This window comes from Rattus rattus, chromosome 12, assembly GCF_011064425.1.
Source record: "Rattus rattus isolate New Zealand chromosome 12, Rrattus_CSIRO_v1, whole genome shotgun sequence".
In the NCBI taxonomy this organism is placed as follows: Eukaryota; Metazoa; Chordata; class Mammalia; order Rodentia; family Muridae; genus Rattus; species Rattus rattus.
The window spans coordinates 76,170,022-76,195,715 of NC_046165.1; the positions used below are offsets into that span (position 1 = coordinate 76,170,022).

The window sequence follows — 25,694 nt, forward strand, 5'->3', positions numbered from 1 at the left end:
TGTTTCGTTTTGTTCTCCTACATGTAAATATCTTTGAAACGATGACTGCCTGGATTGACCCAGAACCCATTCCCAATCTGTTTCATACCCACTCCCTCTCTGTTACGGTCACCCATTAATGGCTGTGATGCCTGCCCCCTATGTGGCACATACAGGGAGTCTCCCTTCCTGTGTGTGATTTCCCTAGTGAAATTGGCATCACACATACTAAAAGAGGCCGGTGTCTCGTGAACATTAAGGCACGTCCTCCAAATGCTGGACTCAAGCCACCGCCATCCACATTCATCTTCTTAACGCTATGCCAAGCACCCAGCTCTCGCCCCTTCAGTCAAGTCCGGTCTGGTTCTGCCGCTCGAATCATAACACGGAGCAGCTGTATATGGTGTAACGGTTGCATTTGTGTTTGTTTTCCGTCCGCAAGTTGAGTGGGAGCTCCTTGAGATAAATTACTACCACAGCTCCACTTCTTGGCAAAGCACCCAGCTCTTGAGTAGGTAGAGAATTTGCATGTCCCAATGAACCCTGGCCCCACAGTTTATTACAGTGCGTTCGTGTCTCGGTACCATCCAAATGGTAATATCTAGTGTACAGGAGAAGCCAAAGAATCATTTAGGCTTTACCCGGTAGACTGGAATGGCAAAACTGTATTGTATGTTACTTGGAGAGTGAACAAAGCTCATGGGCTGGCTTCTGAGATCTAAGAAGTCCAAGAGCAAGTCAGTGTCTGGGTGCTCCGCATTGGCTCTGAGGCTGCAGGCTTCAGGACAGAGCCTGAATCTTGACCGGCATACTAAGAGAGAGCACTCGCTCTGGTTCTCAAAGTTCTGCTTTCTTCGGGAGAATTCTGCCCCGAGGCAGCTTCCAGAAGAGATAGATGCCTGATTCGGGCATCTTAATCTGTGAGTGGAGAGTGAGTTCAGCCAGGTCTCAGGAGAAATCATTATGAGGAATGAAAGGGCAGGACCAGGCTAAAAACTCAGGAAGTGATTGTATAAAACAAAACAAAACAAAACAAAACAAAACATGAGGTTCTGAGCTCCCCATTTTGCTGGGCAAATGAAGTGACATGGGCACTTGGCAGATAAGTGACCACCTCTGCCTCCTTTTCTCGGTCCTACCCTTTCTCCTCGGAATGACACCTCGGCAGGACTCTGGGAACTTTCAGTGGCTTCTCAGTCCTCCCAGCCTTCAGTTTGTCTTCTCTTGATTTTATGGAGACACAAACAAGCCAACTTGACTGCTGGGAAGTCTGTCCTGTATCTGCTTTGATGGGGTGGATTCTAACATATTCTAGTAGCTGACACCAGTGATCCCCCACAGTAAACAACCAAATTCAAGCCATTCACAGCACAGGGTGTTGAGTCCTAGCACTGGCTACAAATGTAGCAGTTGTAAGTTGCTGGTCTATTCCAGACCAACTCAAAGATAGTGTGTGTCAACTTCCTACCTGAACGGTGTACTTATAGAAGCTCTGTCTGTAGAGTCGCTCAACCTAATGAATTCTTCTCACACACCAACTGAAGAAAAAACTTGACCATTTACTTGGAAAAATTAAGTTGGGGGTTGCAATTTTTAGAATAACCAAGCTAAAACACAAAAGGTCGTTCGTGATAGTGACACTTTTCCAGTTGGCTCCAACATCTCCTTGATAATTTTTAAATGCAAAGGTCTTCATTGAGGAAAACAGTACGGTGCCAGTTTTCCCCTATAATGAAAGACAAGTTCAAACCTGAAGGATAAAACAGAGCTTTGTGGGGTCATTAACCAGGGACTTCTAGACAATGAACAATGAGGTTTATCACCATCATCACGAGAAAAACTGAAGCTCGGAAATTGACTTAGTCGTCCTGTCTGACAGATCTCAAATCTGCACTCCAAGAAGCCTCTATAATGTCTGCCTGCCTGTGGATATGGATGAACAAGCTCAGAGACAATACCTTTCTATTCTTTCTCTCTCAGTCCTTCTTTCTTCCCTTCACACTGGTGCCGACAGCACCCACACTGCCCCGAGACAATGGCACCAATGGAAACTGCCAGCACCAAGTTGCCTCTCTTCCCCACTTCCGTCTCTCGGGGGACGAGCATGTATTCCAGGTCATCTTCTCCCCACAAGTCTAACAACACAGAAAGACAAGCACAACCCTGACCACACACATGCCCACTTCCCACACTATCATACCCACGTCTTGCACATATCATACTACCTATGCCATGCACATATAGCCACATAGCACTATACTGACATCCACATACCATACATACATCCTACATACACCTCGCACTATCCATACAGCATACCCACAGACCCACTACTCACACCCATAGTGTGTGTATATACATATATATCCACATTCCTACACGTCATTCATACAAACACACATCACAGAACTCACATACATACAACATACATCCACCATACACACTATACTAACCATACCATGCATACAGACTTAAATGCCACACCGTTTACACCCTGCACCATACATAACACACACATACACACAGAACACACATCATATATGAGCCATACACATAGCACAGACCAGTCATATTTATCACATATATACCATACTACCAATACGCCACACACTAAATACACCAGCTACACCATGATACCATATATACCATACCCCAAAATGTCACTTGTCCATATACCACATTACATATACATAACACACACACACTACCCTGACCATTCTACATACAAATCCACACATCACACTACTCACACATGCCTACACACCATGCATGTTGCACATACCACACATCCACACACGACACACGGACACATCAAACACATCGTGCAATCTATGGTACTTGTACCACACACATCCCTCCTAACACCCATTCCCTTCCCTCTTCCTTCCCAGCATCCCCCTGCCCCTGAATCCACCAGGGCTTTTAGTCACCTCTGCAGAATGAATTCTAAGTCCCCCTTGGCTGGCCATGCCAAGCACACACACCATTTCTGTTTTTAACTTGCACGTCTTTGAACTCAGCCACTCTACATGCACTGCCTCACCAGAACAGTCGCACTCGTGCTATCCTCTCTGCTGTGGAAGTGCCGTTTTGCCTTCTCATAATCGTCTTTATGCCGACCATCCATATTTGCCATTCAAGATCCAGCTCCATCCAGGTCCAGCTCAGTGAATTCCTCTCCACCTTGCCGGAACCACTTGCTGCTGTATTCACGCCGCCCCCAGCATGCCTCTCTGTATGTTTTCTGACTATATCTATGCTCCAGCACGTTCAGTGAACTAGTTATTCACTCAGCACTGAAAATATCTATCATGGGCCAGGCACTGGAATGCAAAGGGTTATTTCTGTATCCCCACTGCATAACATTGGGCCAGAAAAATGGCAGGCAGTTGTAAAGTGTTTGTTGAATGAATAAATGAACAGAAAAACTGTAATGAATATATTATCAAGAAAACCTCCTCTGCTGTTCTCCTTTTACTCCATTTGTGATAGAAGAAGTCAAGAGGGGAGAGAAAACAGCATAGCCACACTGTGGAAACCCACAGAACCAGCATCTTCACCGACCAATGTGAGCAGGTACACCAATGCCCTCCTACCGCCAGCCAGTCTCATCTCAAGCACCGCCACTTCCTATAACCCCGACGTCTCTCTTGTTTAATTAGAGGCATGCAACAATTTTTCTTTTAGACATTAACTTATGCAAGCACCCATAATATGTGCACAGTCTGTCCCCTCAGAATAAGTGCAACTTGTGAATAAAAGTCTTTATGAGGGCTGGAGAGATAGCTCAGAGGTTAAGAGCACTGGTTGCTCTTCCAGAGGTCCTGAGTTCAATTCCCAGCAACCACATGGTGGCTCACAACCATCTATCGGGAGATCCGATGCCCCTTCAGGCAGGCAGATGTATATGCAGCAGAACACTCACTCATACATTAAATAATTTTTTAAAAAGTGTCTTTATGGGTTAGCTTGTAGATCTTGACTTACCATCTGCTTTTCACCAACAAACATAATGCAAATGACAAAAAGTCAGGAGCAGTGTGACGCGACTTTTTTTTTCCCCAAAACTTCGAGTGAATTTGTGGAATTCCACTTTTGCCATTACGTTAATATTGAAGTACCTGGATAGTCCCAGAAGCCGACCCTACCAAGGAAGAGGAGCCTCCGTGTGAACCTGAACTAGTTCACATTGGGCCCAAGAGTCCCGAAAACAAGCTGTTACTTAGAGAGAGGACGTGACCGCCCATCCTTGACTAAGTCTGCTGTGAAAAGGTCAAAACAGTCACACAAATACACGGGTACTACGCTAGTCAGCTTTCTGTAACTGCAACACACAATGCCAGCAGTGATCAATTTACAAAGAGAAAGGGTTTGTTCTGCCTCATAGAGTGGGAGGTTTTGGTCCACAGTTAGTTGGTTTGTTGCCTTGGGCCCACGGTGATACATCACGGCAAAGCAAAGGGCAGAGAGCCAAGGAGAAGAAGGGGCAGGCCCCACTGTCCTCTCTTTGAAGGCTCCCACCAGACTCTGGAATTCAAGCCTTTAGACCTTCAGGGGCATTCCACAGCAGAGCCACCCTAGAAACCAAGTCAGCTACTTCCTTTGGATCTCTGGTGGCCTTAAACCTAAGGTAAAGACTAAACTTGTGAATCACTAGATTCTTAATAAGGCTAAGGGGATGAGAAGCTAGAACAGAAGATACCCACAGATCTTCAAGGAACCACGTTCAACGTGCAGCCTATTCAAAGTCAGTGCACGGGAAATTTTTCTCATGAGAATAAAAAATAAAAGAGCCTCAGATACAAATTTGAGTCTCATCGACAGAGTTTTAAAACCTCCAAGCACTAAAAGAACTCTGTGTGTGTGTGTGTGTGTGTGTGTGTGTGTGTGTGTGTGTGTGTTTTAATTGTTGATTACAAAAGAAACAACACAGGACAACTAGGATCTGGGAAATCTGAGCCACTCAATGAATGAGTCACTCGGCCCAGCCTAGCTAACCGAATCATTGAAGCACACCAGAACAGATTGGAGGTTAATTACCTCGGCTGTAAACATTCCTCACGTACGCTGAACATTTTCTTGTCTTCTTAAGGAATATTTTTTTTAAAGGTACCTTGTGATATTTAGCTGCTAACACTGTAGACAGCAACCACTGTTTTATATGATTGTGCAGGGAAAACGAGAGAGTTGGTAAAGGGTGCTTGCCTTAGTAATCCCAAGGCTTCAGGGCTATATCTAGAGATATCGTTGTCCTGTCTTTCCTTTCTGTCTGTCTTTGGAGTCACTTCTCACTGACGGCTAGAGAAGTTTTGCAACCGCTTCTAAATATGTGATGACATGGATTAGTGTGTAAAAATTTTAAAGGTTGTATGCACTTGAGGATGTAATTCAGTTCGACAGAGTGCTCACCTCACACACACAAGGCCCTGAGTTCCCTCCCCAGCACCACATAAGCCAATGTGATAGCAGGAACCTCTACTCCTAGTCCTTAGGAAGATTAGAAGTTAAAGGTGCCTAACAGAAAGTTTGAGACTGGGCTAGGCTAAAAGAGGTCCTGCATCAGGGAAAGAAAGGAAAAAGGATTGTATCTAGAAAAATGGTGTGTTTCGAGAAAGCCAACGTTTTCTACCTATTTTATACCATCTTCTCTGGCTGCTAACCAGATACTTTTACCCCTGCTTCCTGGTCCCTGGCTAAGCGCAGAGAAGAGAAGTGCAACAGGTTTGCTTTGACACCTCTGGATACTTTCTATCCTCCACCCTCTGATTGGAAACCATCACTCACCTCCCTCTACAGCACTGCCTCACAGCAAATCAAGGGCAAAGGGTCTCTAGATAGGTGAAATATTTAGGTGGAAAGATGAACCCATAAGCTGGAAAATGGTTCCTATCATATGCAACGGTTTCGTATTTTATATTTCTATATCATTTAGCAGCACAAATTGGTAGATGTTTTGCACAATGTTTTTAAGTTTAAAAGAGAAAAATTATGAAATGTGCCTCAAAAGCAGACATAATTTTAATTCTCTTTGTTTGTTAAGTTATAAGGTGCCTGAATGAAGGCCCTTATTTCTATATCGTACATTTAATTGCTTTGCCTACTGACTTGACAGCTACTTTCTTGGGGAGAAAAATCCTCTCCACTACTCAAAAGGGAAGAAATGTCAGACCAACATCTGAGTAACATAAAGACAAATTATTGTTAGTTTAACCGGTCCCTGAGCTTCCCGAAGCCAAGCATCGGACATAAGTGACTGTACTAGGATCCTCTGCACTCTGCAAAAGGAAAAGTTTACATAATCCTGTTTGTCAAATCCAAGGAAGCAAGTTTAAGCAGGTGGAAAGCTGTGCTCTGACATTAAGGACGGAGGCAAGGCGAGCAGATCATCCGTCCCCCCCAGTCATGTTTCTGCACCCAGAGGAAGGAGGCTGGCTCAGCTATTTATAAATGTGGCACTCAAGCTTCAGCAAGGGGGCCCAGCTACTGTGCCCTTCTGAGTAACTGGGCTGGGCTGCCAGGCTGGGGCTCAGTGGAGTCCCCTCGGAATGACCCTCCATACTTGGCAGTTCAGGATCCTTTGGACGCAGTTAGGAAAAGGCCTGCAGGATTTTCTAGTTCCACTTCCACCCTAGGAGTCTATATAAGGAAACATCTCATTCTAGTGTGTTCGGCATCGTAAGCGCTGTATCAGGCTGGAAGAATGAGGAAGCCACAGGCCCTTCTCTAATGTTCTGAAGGCTCAGTCATGGCAGCCTTCAGTCCCCACTGGCCTGGACTGGACCTTGTCAACAAATGGCAATCCAGACTCGCAGCTAACATAGAACAGCTGGAAGAGGACCCTGCCTTCTTTACTCTGCATAAACACTGGGGGCTCTGTTCACCCTCCTGCAGCAGCAGGAACCAAAGCATTTCCCTGCCTCCCCCGCCACAAATCGCCAGGTTCTCCCACGTCACCCCTCCGCCCCCCATCTCCCGCCTCCCTTTACTCGAGATACAATTTGAGTCTGTCACCACCCAGAAAGGCAGAAGTCAAACCACTGGGTGTTCCGACTGTATTTACTTTCTGTAGTGGTTGCTTTGACTGTAAATTACCAAAGGGTTACTAATAAACAGTGCTGTTCCCTCCCTTAAAGTTTCCTAACAAAAGCCACACGCCGTGGAGCCCAATCCATGCCTGGTCTTCCCACAAGATCTCTTATCAATGCGGATAACGTCATGACCAGTAAGTGTAGCCACATCACAGGCAGGCTGCAAATGTCATTTTGACAGCCTATAGCGTCACCTACATATTATTCAGAAGACAAACCTCTAAAGCAGTGCTATCCGTGGGGGGGTTGAAGGAGAATGAATAATAGAATCGCATTTTTCAGGTATTCGTACAGCCTGTCTGAGCTTGGCGACTGAAGGGGCAGTCCTGTGCTTCCTGGTGTATTGCTGAACACGACGAGCCACGTTACCCGAAAGAAGCGGGAGGGGGGGGTGGCAGAAAATCCAGACTCTACGTGACCTGACTTACTTATTTCCAAGGAAAGCGCAGGAGAGAAAAATCAATCATTCATGCTACGGTAGCTACCACACGGAATGGACTAAGGAGTTCACAATGGTCAAAACCCCCCAAAGCGGACAGAGGGACCGGGTTCCAGGCAGATGCTCCAGAGCCCGGAGGCCAGTGAGGACCAGGTCCCGGCGGAGTGGAGGCGGGGTGGGGGGGGCGGAGCTCGGGCGGGAGGCGGGGAGACTGGATTCCCGGGGAGCCGCGGGGATCCACGGCCGCGCACTTACCCGGGCTGTTGGCCTCTCCTTCCAGGACGTGCAGCTCGGCGCAGTCGGCCAGCGAGTGCTCCAGGCAGAGCTGAAGGAAGCGGGCCTGGGTCTGGCTTACGCGCTTGAGCAGCGACAGCAGCGCAACAGTCTGCTCGCACTCGTTCCAGCCCTTAAACCAGCCCGCCAGCACCCCGACCTGGTCGCGAAACATCATGGTTAGGGGGCCGCCCTCCGTCTACGAAGCCCCTCGGCGCTCCTGCCCGCCCCAAAGTTTGGCGGAGCCGCAGCCCCGCGGCCTCCCGAGACGCGTTCGGGTTCCAAGGTCTCCGGTGCCCGGGCGCTGCAGGTACTGACTCTGCTCCTGCCTCGCTCTCCTCTCCGTATCGGTTCAGTTACGTTCCGGTGGTTCTGGTTGATTCTCCAGAGACGATGACAGACAGTAGCATGGAGATATATTTAAAAAAAAAAAATTAGCGATTAAAAATGTAAATCCCTCACAAGGCACAAAACTGAATGAAGAACGCTCTTTCCCCTTTTCTCGTAGCTTCAGGATGGTGATTTCCGGCGTCCTGGGGTCTCCTCCCCGCTGGGCGGCAGCTCGGACCCTTCACACCCGCATTCCCAAGCGGCGATCACTACTGAAAGGACAGAAAGAGCTGCAGTGAGACCTCGGCACGCGGACGAGAGCGTCTAGGGGGATCCGGGCGTGAGAGGGAGCTCGGTAGGGGGTGTGTGGGAGCCGAGGCTGGGGGGGGGGTGTCCCGCGAAGGGAAGTCCCCTAAATTCCAGCCGGCCCCTCCACACTCGGATGCGCGAGCTGAGCTATTGCCACAGCTTCCTTCCCAGGTGCGGGAGGAGACCCCGCGGCTTCCTGTTGCTGCGGCTGTGACCCGCAAGTGCTCCCTGCACGCCCCACCCGGAGTGGCCTCTGGGGCTGTGTCTGCGAACGCCAGCACCAGCAACAGATCCTCCCCGCGCTGAAAACTTGCAATGGCTGCGAAGGGCGCGGGGGTGGGGTGGGGACTAATGCAAAGCAGAGGCGGTGACAGAGGCAACCAGGGTTCCAGCCTCCTCCTCCTCCTCCTCCTCCTCCTCCTCCTCCTCCTCCTCCTCCTCCTCCTCCTCCTCCTCCTCCCCCTCCACCTCCCCATCCCTCCTCCTTCCCTCCTCCTCCTCCCTCCTCCCTCCTCCTCCTCCTCCTCCTCCCGGAGAAGCAGCCGTACGGCTGCAGCTCCATCTACAGCAACAGCCAGCATCTCAGCCGCCAGGCTCCCCTCTGGATTTAGGCCGTGAGCAGCCGCAGCGACAGCTCGAGACAAAAATAAACTCTCCCTACCCAAAGCTCGGCGCGGCTCAGTCGGAGCCCTCACTCCCCAGAGCCGCGCCAGCCCACCCGGGAGGTTTCCCTGGGCCTGCTTAGCCCACGGCGATCAGATGTGCGTGTGCGCGCGTGTGATTTAGGCATCCTGCCCCGGTCCCCGCCGCCGCCTGCGGGCCGGAGTGTCCTCGCCCTCGGGTCCCAGGCCCAAGGCGATGCGGTTGGGGGCGCACGCCTTCCGCGGAGACCGCGGGAGCCGGTAGCACGGCTTTCCCAGGTGGCAGGGCGGTTCCCGAGGGAAATGCAGGTCCCTCCCTTCGGCACACGCCCCCCAAGGACCTCAGAGAAGAAAAGTTAGGTTTAGGGGCTCCATGGTCCCATACAGCTCCCGTGGCGCGGCGAGGAGAGATTAACCGTCCGGCTCTCTTGGAGCCGCTCGCGTCCAGCATCTGCCACCCAGAACTTCTGGGTAGAAAAGCGAAGCCTCCCGGAAAGGGTCGGAGGGACCGCTGGGTGCCTCTCCCGGGGAAGCAAAAGGGACACTCACCTCCACGCAGTTCATCCCTGCGGTTTGGGGCCCTGCGCACGGGTCCGGGGCCGTAGCAGCAATCAGCGGGGTTGAGGGCGCTCCGAGCGCGGGGTGCGGGCCATGCCGTCGGGGCTGGCGGCGCGCGGAGAGGGCAGCGCTGCGGGTTCGGGGCGCTATCGCTGCCGCCGCTGCTGCCTCCAGTATCGGCTCGCGAAGGACTGAGCCGCCCGGAGCTCCCCACATGCTACTGATTAACATACACCATTACATCATGGGCTTGGCAGGGAGCGCCCGAGCGGGGGGAGAGGAACCCGGGCGGCGGCGGCGGCACGCGGGGGAGTCGGGGGGAGGATCCCCGGGCCCGGCGGGCGGCGGGCTGGGGGGAGGGACGGATTCCTAAGCCCGGACCATAGAGGAGGAAGGAGCCAAGTGGGAGGAGCGGAAGAGCACAGATTGGAAGATCTGCGTAGCGAAACACAGAAGTTTGGGGAAGGGGAGGGGTCCGGGCGAATTCCTCCCGGCTGCCACCCGCGTGTTCTACAGCGGCCAGGGCACCGGAGCCGCCGGAGCTGGGACAGGAGTGAATCCCAACCGAGCTGGAACGGTGCTGCCACCCGCCGCTCGCCGTTGGGAATGTGGCTCGCCAGGTCCAGTGACCCTTTGGTCTGGGACCCGTGGGTGGCTGACTGGTGTAGACCGTAAACACCCGGAGTCACTGTCTCTGGGGGCTTGGATGGGTTCCTGGGGGATGGGACCCGGGAAGTGGCAGAGGGCGGCGAAGGGCACAGCGCAGGGCTGGACGTGCCTGGTCGTAGGACTCCACGAGGCCCTTGTCCAGGAAAAGCAAGCAGGGCCTGGTCGACCACCCTCGGCCCAAGTCGGGCGCCGGATGCCCTTTGCTTTGCGGTCCCGGGCACCCGCCTCCGGCCTCGCTTTCCCGGGAAGAGGAGGAGGACTTCGGGAGCCTGATCTCAAGCTATGCTTGGCGCGCGGCTGTGGCTGGTGGCCTGGAGCTGTGGCCCCAGGCGCCCTGGGCGACGGGGAGGCGTGGCGAGACCACCTGTCAGCACCGCGGAGTTCGGGGGACGCAGCTTTCACCTGTGCCTGGAAAGGGCGGGGCCGGAGGCTGGGCAGGGATTTGCCGCTGGCAGCTCTGGGTCGCCTACTACAAAATGCATGCATGGGTCAATTTCCCAAAAGAAGGGGGTTGGCTAAAAATACCCCAAAGCCTAAACCTCTCTGCACCTTCTAGTGTAAGCATTCACAAAGGGACTGGGCCAAAACCCGTCCTGTTTTCAGGGAGAAAGGCCGAGCCTTCGAACTTGAATTTGTTAAGGAGTGCTGGAAAAGCAAACGCGGGCCTGCCTGCCATGCTCTAGCTAGCACAGTTTTTAAGGTAAAGTATCCAAGGCCTTATTCCGCCATCTTTCAGCTCCCACACTTGCCTCTGGATTTCCAATCCTTTCGTACCCCAGTGCTCGGATTCCCTTTCTGCCCAGTGTAGGTCCTGGCAGTGTAACAACACCTCCCATCTCTTAGGGTATTGAAAGGGATTGTAGGGTGGCACAATGTTTTGCCAATGTTTCCATCACAACTGAGTGTGTGAATTTTTAAAAGTTCACTATTAACCACCCAGAGGAGGTATCTGCATAATTTGATGACTAGCTTGCTCTATTTGGGAAACACTGATCCCGGAGTCAGTGTTTGACTTCTGATTTATTTTATTATCATAGAAGCAGGACAGTTTTGTAGAGTCCCCCACCCTCCAGCCCAGCATGTCAGCTACTCCTTGGTAGTACTTCTGCCAGAAAATAGGGAAGCCAATGAGAGATGGGACCATGCGGTGCTAACTCAGCCAAGGGTTTTAGATGTCCCCCAATGAATTGTTGCTGTTATTGTTAAAGAAAACCAATGATACACCGATAACATTAATTATTGTCGTCTGCTACTTAAAACGGGGCTAGTAAACCAGGGGGTCCAGACGGTTAAGTCCAGAGAGTTAAGTTGCAAACACAGCGATGAAAGAAAATAGTGCCACCTACGGGAGAAGCGTGGTTCTGAAGGCAGTCTTTGACCTAGGAACCAGTGTCATACTTAGATCATCATTGAAGTCTTGCTGTTCAGCATGATTTTGCATTTTCTTGCTTCTCCTGATGTTTGCTTAGCAAATAATATCCCTGGACAACAACTCAAATGTTCGGGTGTGTTTGAAAGATTATCGATTCCAAAAAGGTCAATTGCCTTTCTAAGTATTTTTTTTTTAAATTACTGGTATCCTGGAGAAGCCTATGTTTATGTTATTTCAATGAAACTTCTAGAAGTAAGATAAATTACCACACAGCCCAGTAAATAAAGCGCCTTTTGCAAGTTTGACTGCACAGTGCCCTGACTGGTTACCGAGGCCTGCCGGGACAACCGCCTAGCCTAGACAGTGTGCTGCAGGGTCAGAGAAAGACCCTGTCTTTAAAGATAAGGTTGAGAAAAATATAAGATTCACAACGGGGCAATAGGGGGGATATACACATCACATAGACTTATAGAAGCATTAGAGCTGTTTATTTCCTGGGCTGGGAAACATTTGCAAAACTATATGGTCATCATGCTTTTCTTTCAACCATTCAATAAGTATGTATGAATACTTATTCCATGCCAGGTCCTCAAGAAGGAACACTAAAGACAGATGGCAATCTTCATCCAATATGGAAGCTTATATGAAGAAATATACGAATATTTCTTACTATACGAAGAAATATATACTTAAAATCTACATTCCTCAAAGTATGTAATTATTTAACATACTAAGAAAATATAAGTATTCGATGTTCATTTTATATATACATGGCATATGAGAATGTACGATATTACCCTAAAGTGTGATTATTTTCCCTAAAAAATGTGTGGCATTTCTGAGGATTATTGTCTTGTCTCTCTCTTTTCTACAAGAAGCTTAAACATGATAACAAAATACTGCATGAGCTTACAACTGCTGCCCCAAGTTAGAAGATTCCTTAAGAACTATGCTGGTAACGTTCATGTAGAGCGCTGTCCCACAGAGGGAAGGCCCTGAGTTGGATTCCTAGCACCACAGAGAAGGGAGCGCTGGACTGTAAATAAATCTCAGGCCTGCACATCCCAGGAACTGATAGGGAGCCTCTCGGGCTCCTTCCTTTAGTCTTGTCCTACCATCTAGACCCAGGCTTCCTACCTCAGCTCTTAGCTTCCTTGACAGTTCAGACCACATTTACGTTTCAGATTCTTCAGGTTGGCATAGAAAGACTAGAACTCAAGCATTTTCTGCTTCTTTGAGCTTTTCTTCAATAAATCTGCTAATTCGTTCAACGAGGAGCACTTATTACATATAGGACGTTACACTGGTCAAAGAGGGATTGGAAGGTAGGAGACACATTGATCTTTTGACTCTCTAACTGAAAGCCTGAAATAATATACTTGTGATATACGTGTGTGTGTGTGTGTGTGTGTGTGTGTGTGTGTGCGCGCGCGCGCGCGCGCGCGTGCACGCACAGTATGTGCAGTATTAAGTGGGTCACATCGAGGCAAGCTTCAGAGTTGAGAAAGCCCAGAAAGACAGGCCTTCTGCCAGGAAATGAAGAAAGCACTGTGGATGTTTCCTCCTGAGCCTGAGCCAGCGTTACTGGAATTAATTGCTTTAGCCGAGATGGACAAAATTTTAACCATTGATGAATCCAGCAAGAGATGGATATATAAATATTGTTTGTATCCATATGGTATCTGGAGGACTCCGCGTTTGTGTGTTTTAAGTTTTATTTTGGCAGTAATAGGTAAAACAAGGAGAGAGGAGGCCCTCCTCCACATTGCTACTGAATTTCAGTGGCAAGCAGCCCCGTGGCATCTAAGTGAGGAGTATCCCTTTTTGGATTTCCTGGTAATACAATTTTTAGAACTCTACCATACTAAAGTAAAAAAAAAAAAAACACTATTAGAGTAAGACAAACAGTATTAAAGTACAAGATTGACAAAAACTGCTTATTTCGGTGTCATTTGAAATAGCAAGAACAGAATAGAATCATGGGTCAGTAAACTATCAAACGTCCACCTCAATACACCTGTCTTCAAAAGTAAATTATATTTGAGAACAGTGCTTCCAAATACAACAGATTGATGGACTCCTGGAGGAACGTGTGAAAAGGTACAGCCAAGTGCTCACTTCACATATACAAAATAATAATAATAATAATAATAATAATAATAATAATAATAGTAATAATAATACAGCCAAAATATTGAGTATAGGAATGGGTGGTATTTGCCATTTAACTCTTCCAACTTTTCAGCACTTAGAATTCTTTCTAGTAAGAGATTCAAAAGGAATAGGCCAGTGGTATACAAATGGCCTGGAAAATTTATTCCTCCAAAATCTATTCTATAATTCTATTTTTTTTGTGATTAAGAAAGTCAGCTCTAATGCGTAAAGAGGTTGAACATTTCCAAAGAAGCCGTTGTTCCATCTGTGTCAGGCAAATTCAAAAGCAGTGTGAGATTCCGTCTCACCCCAGCAGAATGGCTGTGAAGAAGGAAACAGTCGACTGACTGGAGAGTGTGTAGAGTATGCGGGTCACGTACCCACTGTTGGTAGGGTGCTTACTAATGCAATGACAACGGAAACCAGACCGGGGTCCTTCGAAGTAGCAAAAGGGTAACTGACTGGCATGCCACCCAGATCCCCGTTCCCGAGCTTATCCTGCCACAGAGATACCCACACGCCCATGTTTTCTGTTGTTCTGTTCACAATTGCATGGGAATGGAGCCACCCTATCTGTCCCTCAGCTGGTGCCTGGATAAGGAAAGCATGGCATATATGCACACGGGATGCTATTCAGTTGTCAAGAAAACTGAAGCTGTGGAATTTACAGAAATAATTGCTGTAACAGAAAAGGATCGTATTGAGTAAGGTGAGCTGGTCCCAGAAAGATACGACTGTCACTTGTACCATGAAAATGGAAAGGAATGAGGGATGGAGGGGAAACCCAAGAGAAACAGGGGCAGGGCAGGAAGGGGGGAAGAAAAGAAACAACCAAAACGTATTCTTGAAAAATGCTATAACAAGATTTAATTTTTGGTAGGCTAATGAAAAAAATTTAAAGAAGAGAGAACGTCAGCTTAAGACTGGGAATCCCATCTCGGAGCCCAGACCCATTACTTACCAGCCCTGTGGCCCTAAGACATTTCCCACCCTGAACCCCAGCTTTATTGGTAATAATCCAACCTCGTTGTCATTATGACTAATAAAGTCCTCAGTATATCTATATTTCTTAAAGTGGTGCCTAAAATACTGTCATTAATCATGACTACTTGAAAGAAGATGGAGTTAAGAGGAGCTAAAGATTTGTGTCTTTCTCTATCAGAAATATGTGTGCATTAGTGTATATGTGTGCAATGGCAGATATGTGTGCGATGGTGGATATGTGTGCAATGGTGGATATGTGTGCAATGGTGGATATGTGTGCAATGGAGGATATGTGTGCAATGGAGGATATGTGTGCAATGGTGGATATGTGTGCAACGGTGGATATGTGTGCAATGGTGGATATGTGTGCAACGGTGGATATGTGTGCAATGGATATGTGTGCAATGGTGGATATGTGTGCAATGGTGGTGCATATATGTGTGCAACGGTGGATATGTGTGCAATGGTGGATATGTGTGCAACGGTGGATATGTGTGCAATGGTGGATATGTGTGCAATGGTGGATATGTGTGCCATGGTGGATATGTGTGCAATGGCAGATATGTGTGCAATGGTGAATATGTGTGCAACAGTGGATATGTGTGCCATGGTGGATATGTGTGCAATGGTGAATATGTGGCAATGGTGGATATATGTGTGCAATGGTGGATATATGTACAATGGCAGATATGTGTGCCATAGTGGTTATGTGTGCAGCAGTGGATATGTGTGCCATAGTGGTTATGTGTGCATTAGTGGATATGTGTACAACAGTGAATATGTGTTCAATGGTGGATATGTGTGCAACGGTGGATATGTGTGCAACAGTGGATATGTGTGCCATGGTGGATATGTGTGCAACGGTGAATATGTGTGCAATGGTGGATATGTGTGCCCATGGTGAATATGTGTGCAACGGTGGATATGTGTGCAACAGTAGATATGTGTGCAACAGTGGATATGTGTGCAACGGTGGATATGTGTGCAACAGTAGATATGTGTGCAACAGTAGATATGTGTGCAACAGTGGATATGTGGGCAATGGTGAATATGTGTGCAATGGTGGCAACAATGGATATGTGTGCAACAGTGGATATGTGTGGTATAGTGGTTATGTGCGCATTAGTGGATATGTGTGCAACGGTGAATATGTGTGCAACAACAGACATGTAAGGAGTGGAGAGAAGTGCACAACACAGAACACAGTGGCTTTCTGTGTTTGTTTTAATGTTGAATGCAACTGTATAAAGAAAAATCAGACAACTCCAGAAACAGGGACAGGCTCCAAGATAGCTGACCTAGAAGAATAGTAAATTAAAAGAGACAAAAGGCTCATAGCAACCACAGGCAGTGTGTACATTTTTATTGCATTCAGATTTGCAAAAATAGCTAAAAGAGACATTTTGGGGGCAGGTGGGAAACTGAGCATAGGCTGAGAACTAGCTCAGATTGACATTGCTCTTGCTTTCAATAAATGTCCCAATGCCCCTGTGGCTATAGAGAGCGTCTCTTCTCTGTTAAGGGATGTTCGTGCTGAGGTGAGGGTGAGGGGGCATGGTGTTTGTCTCAAGAAACAAATATGAAAGTGATTGAGAAAAGACCTCTACATCTACCTCAGGTCTATATATAAAGGCACACCAACAAATGCACACACTTGCACACTGATGAGTACACACACTACTCGTGGCAAGTATTATGAAAGGGCTGAGGAGATGGCTCAGTGGACAAGGTAAGACCTGAGTTCAGATCTCAAGCCCCACGTTGAGAAGTTGGGTGCAAGTCTGCATGTTTCTAATCTCAGCCCAGAGAGGCAGAAGCAGGAGGAACTCGGGGAGTCTCCCTGGCCAGCCAGCCTTTGCCAACTGTGAGCTTTAGGGTCAAAGAGAGACTCTGGGCAGAAACATAAGGTGGAAATGCCCGGAAGGAGACCCCAACATTGATTTCTGTGCATACATAGGCATACGCCACATACACAGAGAAAATGTGTGCTCGTGGGTGGCGGGGGACTTTTCTTTTATCTCGGTACTGTAGATGCACAGGCCAGCAGATCTCTGTGAGTCTGAGGCTAGCACGTCTAATCAGAAATCTCTAATCCAGGTAGACCTATGTAGTGAAATCTTCTCAAAGAAGAAAAACACTCTGTGTGTGTGTGTGTGTGTGTGTGTGTGTGTGTGTGTGTGTGTGTGTTGGAATAGTGCTTTCCTAGTATACACAAGGCCATGGATTCAATTCTCAGCGCCACATAAGCCAGATAGGGTGGTGCATGACGTTAATCCAGCACTTGGGAAGTAAAGGCAGGAAATCTTCGCTACATAGCAAACTTTTGCGTTCTTGAGTTCAAGGCTCTAACCCTTGTTGCTGCCATTCTGCACCCTACCTACATGAACCCAAACACCCCAAACATCTCCTGTAAGTGGAATGGAACAATGTTTGTCTTTTCTGGTGCGTTTAGCATAAGGCGCTCCAGGCTGTAACACATGGTCTGCCCCTCAGTCCTTCTTCTCTGCTGTTCCAGCCCCAGGCTCAGAGAGTTAAAGACAACAGGCAGTCAACACGCAAGGCGGCTGTACAACCCATGAAGAAAAGCACTGAGCATCATTCCCTGGAATCGAGTCAGATGAGAAGGCTTGACTCTATTTTTCCTTCAAAGACTTAAACACACTGTCTTTTTGACAGATTTGTAAACACTATAATTCAAACCAATTAACTGATAATGTTAACCAAATCCAGGAGAATACAAGCAAACGAGGGTTCAAGCTCCAACACAAATGCAGATAGATTCACACTTCTTAAAAATAAACAAATGTGTGAAGCATTAATTATAATTTTTCCGCGGAACATCTCATAATGTGCCATAAACTATTGGAGAAATGCAGTCAGGAGGTTAACTGTAAGCACCGCGAATCCTATTCGCAGGATCTATGTGGGTCAGGATCTGAGAAGTGGGAAAGCGCTTGTCTTAGGTTGGCGCAAAGGAAAGAAGTAGACGTTGCTCCTACTGGACGTCACCAACTCCTTCTTCTGCCCCTGAGCAAGTGGCGGGTGCACAGGCCTGGTGGTGCACAGCGGTAATCCAGCCAGGGATTTGCTAGATGGCGATATAATTTTCTGTATGACAAGACCGAGTCTTGGGAGAACGAATAAGAGAAAGAACTGCCTGACTCTTTTCCATATAGTTGAAATATGCTCGTAGTTCTAGATAGTTGACTTCCAAAGCAGGAGAACAAACTTAAAGCTATGATTTTAGAACCTAGGGATCCAAGTACACGGCAGCTCAATATGACGGAAACAGTCTATACTCCCCATCCCCCCACCCCACCCCACCTCCTACTCCCCACCTCCCATCCCCCCCCCCACTCCCCACCCCTCACCCCCAATCCCCACTCCCCATCCTCCAGCCCCCCACTCCCTACCCCCAACCCCCACCCCTACCCCAACCCCACTCCCCCACCCCCCACTCCCCACCCCCCACCCTCCATTCCCCACCTCCCATCCCCACTCCCACCCCCCCCCCACCCCCAAGCAGGTGCCACTGTTGCCCACGAGATTCGTTAGATTTAATGACAATCGATCCTTCTTATAGATGTCTGTTGTTATAACAGATAATATGACAAATATGACACGACGAACTTCCCAGAAGGAAAGGTTTGCCTTGGTTCACAGTTTTGGGGATCTCTGCCCGTGACTGATCGGCTCCATTCCATGGCTTTGAGATTGTGGTGAGGCAACCCTTCACAGAGAAGCTCAAAGCAGGACAAAAACAGTTTTCTCTTGACCAGGAAGTAAAAGGAACAGGTCAGAGCCCTACTGTCTTGCCAAGAGCACCTCAACTCAGATGACCTGAAGACTTCCTGTTGGGACTCACCTTTTTTTTTGCTTTTCTTGAAAAAAAAAAAAATTCTTTTAAAAATCTGCTCTTTCCCAGTTCATGTTTGTATGATATGTTTGCAAGAATGCTTATATGTGTGTATGTGTGCACAAGTAAGTGTTGAGGTCTGAGGGGGACATCAGGAGTTTTCCTCCGTCAATAGCCAATCTGTCCACCTCAGGTGAAGCTACTCCTTCAACCCACGTTTGCTTTCCAAGACAGGCTGTCGCACCCACCTGGCATGAACAGTGTTGCTGGGGATCTGAACTCAGGTCCTTGTGCTTGCAAGCCAGCTGCTCTAACCACTGAGACATCCCCTCAACCTGTAGGTCCTACCTTTGAAAGGTTTCATAGCTCTAGTGGTGTCAGGTTGAGGAACAAGCTTTCAGCACTTGGAACTTCGGGGATGCGACACGCAAACCATGGCAGCCCCATTGTTGAGGTATTCCCCATCAGAGAGTTTGAGAGGCTGCTCCAGTCCATATTAGATTTTTTTTCTTTTTGCAAGATTTTCCAAGCCTTTGTTAGGCTAATGCTCACTGGGACTCTTCTGCTAAGTACAGGATGTGGTGACTCCTGCACTTACTTGTCTGGAAGCCACCAAGCCTTGTGGTAGTGGTGGTGGTGGTGTTGCCAGACATGTATTTTGAGCTTACAAATTAAAGCAATTAAAAAGAGTTCGGAAATGGTGCATACAGTTCCATGTTGGAGCACAACATGTATGTATAGTTCGGGCCTCATAGAAAGGCTGCTGAGGTTTAGATGCACGGGTGTGTTTAACCTGTTGTCCCCAGGTCACAGGTATCCCAGGGAGCCCTGAATGCCGCTTAGCACAGGATCCTAAAATGTACTTACAACGTGTGTGTGTGTGTGTGTGTGTGTGTGTGTGTGTGTATGTGTGTGTGTGTATATGTGTGTGTATGTGTGTGTATGTGTGTGTGTATTTGTGTGTGTGTACGTGTGTGTGTGTTGATCCTTATTTGTAACCTGATTATGTGGTTCTTGAGCATGACCTTTGCAGAAGCCAAGGTGGAGTCACTAAGTCAAAAGGCTGGGGACATCTAGGAGCCCACACCTCAGACAAAAGTGAACTCAGTTCAAATTCCGGTTCTCCCACCAAATAACTGTGCGTTAGGAGCTAACTGTTTACCCTATCTCGTCTCAGTCTTCTGTCTACCACAGTAAATTCTCTCAGGATTCTATGAGATTACATCTAATTACAGTGACTGAAATCCAGCCAAGAGGCATGATCCTTGTCAGAGATTATGAATACGGAACCATTATCTGGAAACTGCTAACAGTCTCAGGAAGCAGCGACCAGCCGTCGAGCTGAGAGAACAACAAAGCTGCCCTTATGGGGATGTAGAAGTTCGACAAATGGCTCTACGGAGTGAAATGCTCACATCTCCAGCCGGAAGGAAGTTTGCTGCTGGGTTGGGTAGGTGAGGGGGATTGTGGACTTCTAAGGGGGAGATGGGAAAATCTGTCCTCCGAACCCAGTTGATGCTGCTTCTAGAAGTGAAGGTGACTTGGTGGTGGTTGGTTTTAACCGTCAATTTGACGAACTCTTGAACTACCTGGGAGGAGAGTCTCAGTGGGGTGTGCTCTTGGGTGGGTTGGTCTGTGGGAGGTAGGTACCTTGATTGGGTTGATCGAGGTGGACATTTCATAGACTGGACCCTGGACTGATGGGAAAACGAGAGAGAGCTGGTGGGTGCCGGTAGGCGGGCATGTATCCTTTTCTCTGCACGCTGAACTGGATGTGACTAGGGGCTTCTAGTCCCTGCAGCCTTGGCTTCTCTGCTATAACCAACTTCACATTGTGAACTAAAATAAACCCTTTCTCCATGAAGTTGCTTTTATCAGGATACTCTACCGGAACAACAGGAAACGGAACTAAGAAGAAGGGGGAAATCCTCTCTCCCTTCCTGTCTTCTGCAATTGCTCTGTTTTTGGAAGCCTCACAGAGGTAGCTGGCATTGCATACATGCTGTTGCCTGAGTCCTCGCTTCAGAATCATGTAGCCCAGGTTAGACAGCTTGAAATGGATGCTGGGGAGGTGGCACAGAGGTTAAAGCACAATTCCAACCCTGGAAGGCGGAGGCAGTAATCTGACGAGGGAGAGTAGTAGTCTGGCCATATGGGCAAGCTCTGGATTGACTAAGAGACCCCGCCTCGTTGAGTGCAGTGGGAGAGTGAGCAGTGGTTCTCCCCATCAGTGTCCAGCCTCTATACACATTCACTCCTACACACGTGTGCCCACACACGTGCAAACACGCACACACATACAAAATACCAGACCCGTAAGAGAAAAAGAGAAAGGGAAAGAGTAGACTTGGTACAGAAAAATAAGTTTAACCAATGGCACAGTGCAGAGCATTAAATGCTTAGAAAAACTATCTGATTTCTATTCTTCCTCACGGGACCTGACCCAGTCCTGTACATGGTATCTATCTGCAGAATTCCTGTAAGACAAACTTAGATGAAGTACCTGGACTGTCAACAAATTGAACAAAGCAAACGAAACAGGCTAAACATTACCTCTCGTGTGTAAAACATCTAAGACTGAACTCTTAACCTGCTTCTCTTCTCTTCCCCAAATATCTCCCTCCCTCAGGCTTCTAATGTGTAACTCAAAGTACATCATCCCCCTGATCTCCCGTCTTCCCACTGTAGAGGAGACTCCTCCCGCTCACCCCTGCCCATGTTCAGGACCAGCCTGTAGAGCCCGCCCAGAGCCATGCTGTCCCTTCCTGTTCATTTGGTTTCAGTCACATGGGCCTCTTCTCCGTTCTCACCACCGCACAGTGCTTTCTTCCCTTGGGTCTTCACACTGTCTGTCCTCCATGCAAACCACTGTGCCCTGTCTCTTATAAGGACATTATCTCTAAACACTCAGAGCTCAGTGATTTCAGAAAGGCTTTCCCTGGTACCACTGCGACTATAGTTGCCCCAACTGTTCCCCTCATAGCATGAAACACACAATGGTGTTACCTCTCTTTTTCATTTGCTGTTTAATTAGTTTATGGACCAGCACACTTTCAGATAATTATCTCCCTTTACCTCCTATCTACCCAAGTGAGTTTCAGGAGGGCAAAGGCCTCTGGTATCTTGTCCTCTTCCAAAAGCAGCTGATAGGTCAAAGTATAGTGTCTGATGAATGAATAGATGGGTTATGGAAAGACCGAGTAAAATACAATGTAGACACAAATAGGATGGAACCTGACCACCAGGGCCAACAGTTAAATGGGAAGTGTATGCAGCAGTCCTTCTGTTGTTGTTATTGTCACTGCAATAAACCTGTAGGGGGTAAAAAAAATACTTTAGTCCACAGCTTCTAAAGTTCTGAGGGCTCGCATCCGATGGCGGCTTTGGCGAGCATCCAGTCAGCACATACATCACGTGGTATAAGGCTGGGTGTGTGTGTGTGTGTGTGTGTGTGTGTGTGTGTGTGTGTGTGTGTGTCTCCTCTGATCTTTTTTCCCACCTCTTCTTAGAAAGCCACCACAATTCCACCAGCAGGGATTCATCTTGATGACTTTCTTAAGTCCTAATCCTTTCCAAAGGCTTCACCTTTAAATATTGTAGTTGGATTAAGTCCCTGTCCATTGAAAGCCTTCCTTTGGGGGTTTAAATTTGAACACGTTGGGAGCTACTCAAACCATCCTCAAGCCAAAGCAATGGACGTTCGCTCCCCAGTTCGCAGTCACTTCCTCTGCCAAGCCGGAAGCACACGGTGTCTTTAAGATAATTATCCTTAAATAAGGCAGTTCGTAAATTAGACTACTCATTACAGGGTCAGCGATGAAATGTTTAGAGCCTTAATCTTCTCATCCTCAAACTCCCCCACTTCAAACACTCAAACACTCAAACACTAAACTCTTCTGCCAACATATATATATATATATATATATATATATATATATATATATATCCATGGCCAATTCGACACTGGTAAAATTCAAGATTCTGTGCAGATAAAAATAATCATGAGTCCTAATTCTTTCCCTCGTGTCACACCTTGAGCCACCGTCATGCTCAGATTCCTATCTGGTTGTATCACTCAATTAAAATTACTGCAAGAGTTCCCAAGGCTCCTTCTTACGATGCGCTCACTCATTCAACAGATACTTGTTGAATGGTGAGCTCTGTGCAGAGCAATGAATGAACAGAGAACCGAGCCAGATCCTGTCCTGAGCGGCTCTAGTGTGTTAGGACACCGAGGCTTAAACAAGCACACGAGACATAAAGTGCTAAGTGCAGAGAGGAGCTTAAGCAGGGAATCTTGGGGAAGGACAGGGGACACAACGTTCCAGAACTGACAGAAGCCAGACCTGAGAGACAGTTAGGTGTTAGCCAGAAAGAAGGAACAGCATGTATGGGCCATTCTGAGTTCGGGGACATGGAAATGGTCCCTGCATAGCTGGAGTGTGGTGTGAAGGAGAGAGAACAGAGGGGACAAGCCCTCAGGATAATGGAGGTAAGGATCTACAAGAGACCAGGTAGGATTTGGAATTTTTTTTCCTGTTGGTAAAAGAAGTCACTGATACATTTTAGTCAAAGGTAGCTTTAAAAGCTAAAAAATAGGCCGAGTGCTGGTGGCACAGGCCTTTAATCCCAGCACTCAGGAGGCAGAGGCAGGTGGATCTATGAGTTCGAGACCAAGCTAGTCTGCCTAGCGTGTTCCAGGAGAGTGAGGAATGCATAGAGAAACCCTGTCTTGAAATACAATATATCAATCAATCAATCAATCAATGACTGGAAAGATGCCTCAGTAGTTTAGACTTGAATTAGTTCTTAGTAATGTCAAGTTGCCTACAACTTCCTATAATCCAGTTCCAGGGGATATGACACTTCCGGCCTTCAAGAGCTCCAGAATCCATGCAGTACCGCACACTGGTATGTAAAAACAACAACATCAAATTGAGACATTCTTGGCTGGGTGTGGAAACAAAGTATTTTTGTTGGGTAGAGGCAGGGATCACAGACCAAGGCAAAGTCGTTTAGCTGTTAGGGATGAGAGCAGGCAGGAGGCAGAAGAAGGAGAGTGTGAGAAATGGTGGCGCCCTTCTGGCTTGGGAATGAGGTTACGGATGCTACTGGTCACTAAGATGAGTAACCCTGGAAGAGAAAAGGGGCACATGGAAGGGAAGGAGTTAAGCTTTGGTGTTTGCTCTTCAAGGTCTCCCAGCCAGGAAGTGTTCCTGTCAGCCCCACAGCACTGATGTCTTCTTCTGCGGGGGACCAGCATTCACCTGCGGGGCAGTTTGTCCCTAACCTAAAATCAAGCACCAGCGAGCACATGCACCTCCTACTTTTACTATCACAATCCCCTGAGGGATTGTTCATATTTGCTCTCTCCATTTTCTACCTCCCATATTCCAGACTTCATCCCAGAGAGCTCCTCACCACTCAAGAGCAGTCCCCAAACGAGCTCTACAGTGCTAAACCCACGTAGGTCTCACGGAAAATAGAGCAGCATTCACCTGATGTCTCTCTCCTCTCTGAGTTTATACTTAGTGTCTAGGAAACTAACCGGTGACAGCTTTTTAAAAGTAACTGAAAATTATTTAAATTATTTAAAATTCTTTCCATGAAGAGGAATTTGCCCTTCCCTTTGAACCTGGGTATGCTTTGACCACAAGAGAACAAGGGGAACGGTTCTGTGTGGCGTTCGAGCTGGGACACAGAACACCAGGCACAAGCAAAAATTGTTCCCTCTGCTCACTTTTATCTAACGTTTGTTTGGAGAAATCTAGTGAGAAAACGTAGGAAGAAGGGAAGAGAGAGGGGAAGGGAGGAAGGGGGGAGGGAGGGAGAGAAAGAGGGAGGTGAAGAAGGGACATCACCTCTGCTTTTCTGTGAGAATAGCTTGTGCTCTAAAAGGCATAAACATGCTGTAAAGAGCTCTTAAGGCCACCAAACAAGTTCCACAGAGAAGCAGGGCATGCTCATCAATACAAAATGAATGACGGTTCTGTTCTCCAGCACTGAAGAAGTTGAGAGTGCCATAAGGAAAGGGGCTCAGGGCTGGGAAGGTGGCTGGGTGGATCTGTGCTTTCTGTGAAAGCAGGAGAACTCAAGGCCGGATCCCCAGCACACACGTTACCTACGCACAGCAGCACACATCTGTAACACAGCATGGGGTTGCAAGGGCAGACATAGGTGAGTCCTTGTGGTCCCCTGCCCAGGTTGCAGTCCCCTGCCCAGGCAGACTAGCCAAAATGGCAGATCCTGTTTCAATGCCAGGTCTGATAAGATCTTATCTCAAAAAATAAAATGGAGAGTAATTGGAGACAACAGCCGAAGTCCACCTCTGGTCTCCACACCCTCGCACACATGCGCACATGAGCACACGAGCAAACACACACACACACACACACACACACACACACACACACACTCACACTCACACACACAGTGGGAGAAGGAAAGAAAGAGGCACATGAGGCAGAAGGAGAACAATAATAAAAGAAGATATTCACATCTATAATAGCACTTAAAGGAATAAACTGTTTGGGAATAAAATTTTTAAAAACAGTTTAAAAAGCTGCATGCCAAAAAGCTCAAAACGCACCATTAAGAAAAGAAAAAGAAAAAGAAAAATAGCCAGGTGGTGGTGGGGCACATCTTTATTCCCAGCACTCAGGAGGCAGAGGCAGGCGGAAATCTATGAGTTCAAGGCCAGCCTGGTCTACAGAGTGAGTTCTAGGACAGTTAGGGCTACATAGAAAGATGCTGTCTCAGAAAAAACAAAACAAAACAAAATGAAAAAAGAAGAAAAGGAAAGAAATGAATGTAGGATAATTCAAATAGTATATAAGAGATTTGAAGCCAGAAATAATCAAGATTTCTTATAACTTACTAACAGAAAGCCAAATAGCACCATTTTAAATGAGTAAAAGATGTGGCTAGGGCCAGCAAGATGTCTCCATAGGTAAAAGTGCTGGCCAAGCAAGCCAGGAGCATGATCCATGATCTCAGAACCACAATGGAAAGAGAACTAATTCATAAAGCTGTCCTCTGACCT

The 25,694-nt window shown here is 47.6% G+C and overlaps 1 protein-coding gene and 1 long non-coding RNA gene across 6 annotated transcripts in view; one reads left to right on the forward strand and one right to left on the reverse strand.

The window, feature by feature from the left end:
- The window catches only part of Samd4a (sterile alpha motif domain containing 4A), a 225,809-nt gene extending 217,829 nt beyond the window's left edge, over positions 1-7,980 (reverse strand). For all 5 annotated transcript variants that reach the window (XM_032917458.1, XM_032917462.1, XM_032917461.1 and 2 more), the window contains exon 1: positions 7,762-7,980. In XM_032917458.1, the coding sequence (XP_032773349.1) occupies positions 7,762-7,957 (196 nt within the window). In that variant the 5' untranslated portion in view covers positions 7,958-7,980. The remainder of the gene's footprint in view (positions 1-7,761) is intronic.
- A 6,234-nt stretch (positions 7,981-14,214) lies between these two features.
- Positions 14,215-14,886, forward strand: LOC116913098. The gene is made up of 2 exons (XR_004389596.1): positions 14,215-14,521; positions 14,693-14,886. It is a non-coding gene; the product is annotated as an uncharacterized LOC116913098 (long non-coding RNA).
- Positions 14,887-25,694: the final 10,808 nt, after the last annotated feature.